Source organism: Olea europaea, unplaced genomic scaffold (genome assembly GCF_002742605.1).
Source record: "Olea europaea var. sylvestris unplaced genomic scaffold, O_europaea_v1 scaffold23972, whole genome shotgun sequence".
NCBI classification, from domain to species: Eukaryota; Viridiplantae; Streptophyta; class Magnoliopsida; order Lamiales; family Oleaceae; genus Olea; species Olea europaea.
The window spans coordinates 1-1663 of record NW_019242132.1 but is presented as its reverse complement, the minus strand read 5'-3'; the positions used below and the strand labels follow the sequence as shown (position 1 = coordinate 1663).

At 36.3% G+C, this 1663-nt stretch overlaps 1 protein-coding gene across 1 annotated transcript; it reads right to left on the bottom strand.

Moving 5' to 3' along the window:
• Nucleotides 1–90: 90 nt before the first annotated feature.
• On the bottom strand, nt 91–1484 carry LOC111381929 (F-box protein SKIP8-like; the record flags this gene model as incomplete). Its single annotated transcript, XM_023005780.1, has 3 exons — nt 91–674; nt 1107–1154; nt 1288–1484. Coding segments are annotated over 3 exons (507 nt in total), but the record flags the coding sequence as incomplete, so codon positions are not given.
• Nucleotides 1485–1663: the final 179 nt, after the last annotated feature.

The window sequence follows — 1663 nt, the reverse complement described above, 5'->3', positions numbered from 1 at the left end:
TTCTACTCGAGACATATTTTTGTTTAAAAGTAGACCAGAAGTTCAATCGGTTGTTAAATTAGGATGAGGTGGGTCTACAAGTCACTTAGCTAAACAAAATCCTGGGTCTCGACCAATGTGTAATTGCCGTGTTCACAAAAGTTCCACTTGAACAAAAAAGAAGCAAAATCTTCATCTGTGCATGTATTTGACCATAAAAAAAGTTGTCAACAAAACTGAAATCCCCAGAAACTGACAGCTTCCACACAGGAGGGATCTAAATCTGAAGTCGGAAAAAGACAAAAAATTACTAAGATCTCCCAGGAAATCGCAAAGGATTTTCTTAGAGTCATTTCTAATAGTCATGACCAATAATAAAAGAGAGAACTATACCAATTTTCAGTTTCAATACTAAATTTTAGTATCTTCCTTGTCATGCTTGCTGCAGAAAATGTTGCACACCACCTCCATGAATGAGCAGTTCTGAGCTGTGATGGTGCACCATGTACCACCTCCCATTATGAAACTCGTAAACATTAGTCACGGTGAATGGCCCAGTCTCCATGTCCAGATAAGCTTTCATGGTAACCCAAGCCATATCTGTCAGTACCCGTGCTCTTACATCTCGAATCTGGAAATCAGCAACATTCTCCCAACTAAATGCTAGTTGCCAGCTTTCCATAACTGCATTGTAACTGCAACGAGAAAGGAAAAAGATTTGAATTAAGGTAACCTAAAAATAGAATTGAATAAACCACCTCATTGTGCAATATATTAATATGAATCAAACGTTAAGAAACAAATGTCAAGAGGGAAACTTTCAATGAAATAGAAGCCGTTCACCAAATTATACCAGCACAAAGATTTGTTCCTAACCCTGTCAAGGGAGGTCCAAAACCCTTTTCTGGTAACTTCAAGTATTTCCACAAGAGGTATAATTAAAATTCTAATGAAAAATGCTCCTTAGAAACCATTGTTATCTCAAATTTTCACATGAAAGAAAATATCAGAACCACCTGCCGCTGATGTTCTGTATTCGCAATTGAAGCTTTACCTATGAACTATACTCAAAATAGTCTTGGTCACAAGAAAACAATCGAAAACAGTATTGGAGGTCTTAAATGAACCTTCCAGTCACTCTAATGACCATCCACGCACTTTGTCCAGAAGAATATCTACACAAATTGATCAGAAAACAAGCAAGTTCATAGAAAAGGAGATGGGAAGGGAATTAAAGAGCTAGGATAAAGCTCTAGCTCCTGAGAGACAGGTTATAAATTACAGTAGATTAAATAGAAAGCCTCATACCCCGTAAAGGACTCTCCAGATGCGTGAAAGCACTTCACATAATCAGCATTAAGCCAAAACTGACCCATTGCTGGAAGTAATCTTTCTCTAATGATTCTAAAAAACTCAGCATTAGTATTAATAATGGCTCTTGTAGCAGCATAGTAAGCCTTCCATCCATTAACTGGTGTCAAACTGTACTGTTCCAAAGTAAAATCCTAGAGAGAGATGAAGAAAAGAAAATTAGTTATCAACCATTCAACATTTCAAGCAAAACTTGAATGATAAAACAGCAGGTAGAAATTCCATTATAGTAGTAGTTACATCAAAGGATGTTTGCAAGGAGTTACTTAAAGGTTATTATCTTCATTGGACTAGAATATTTCAAAAAAAAAAA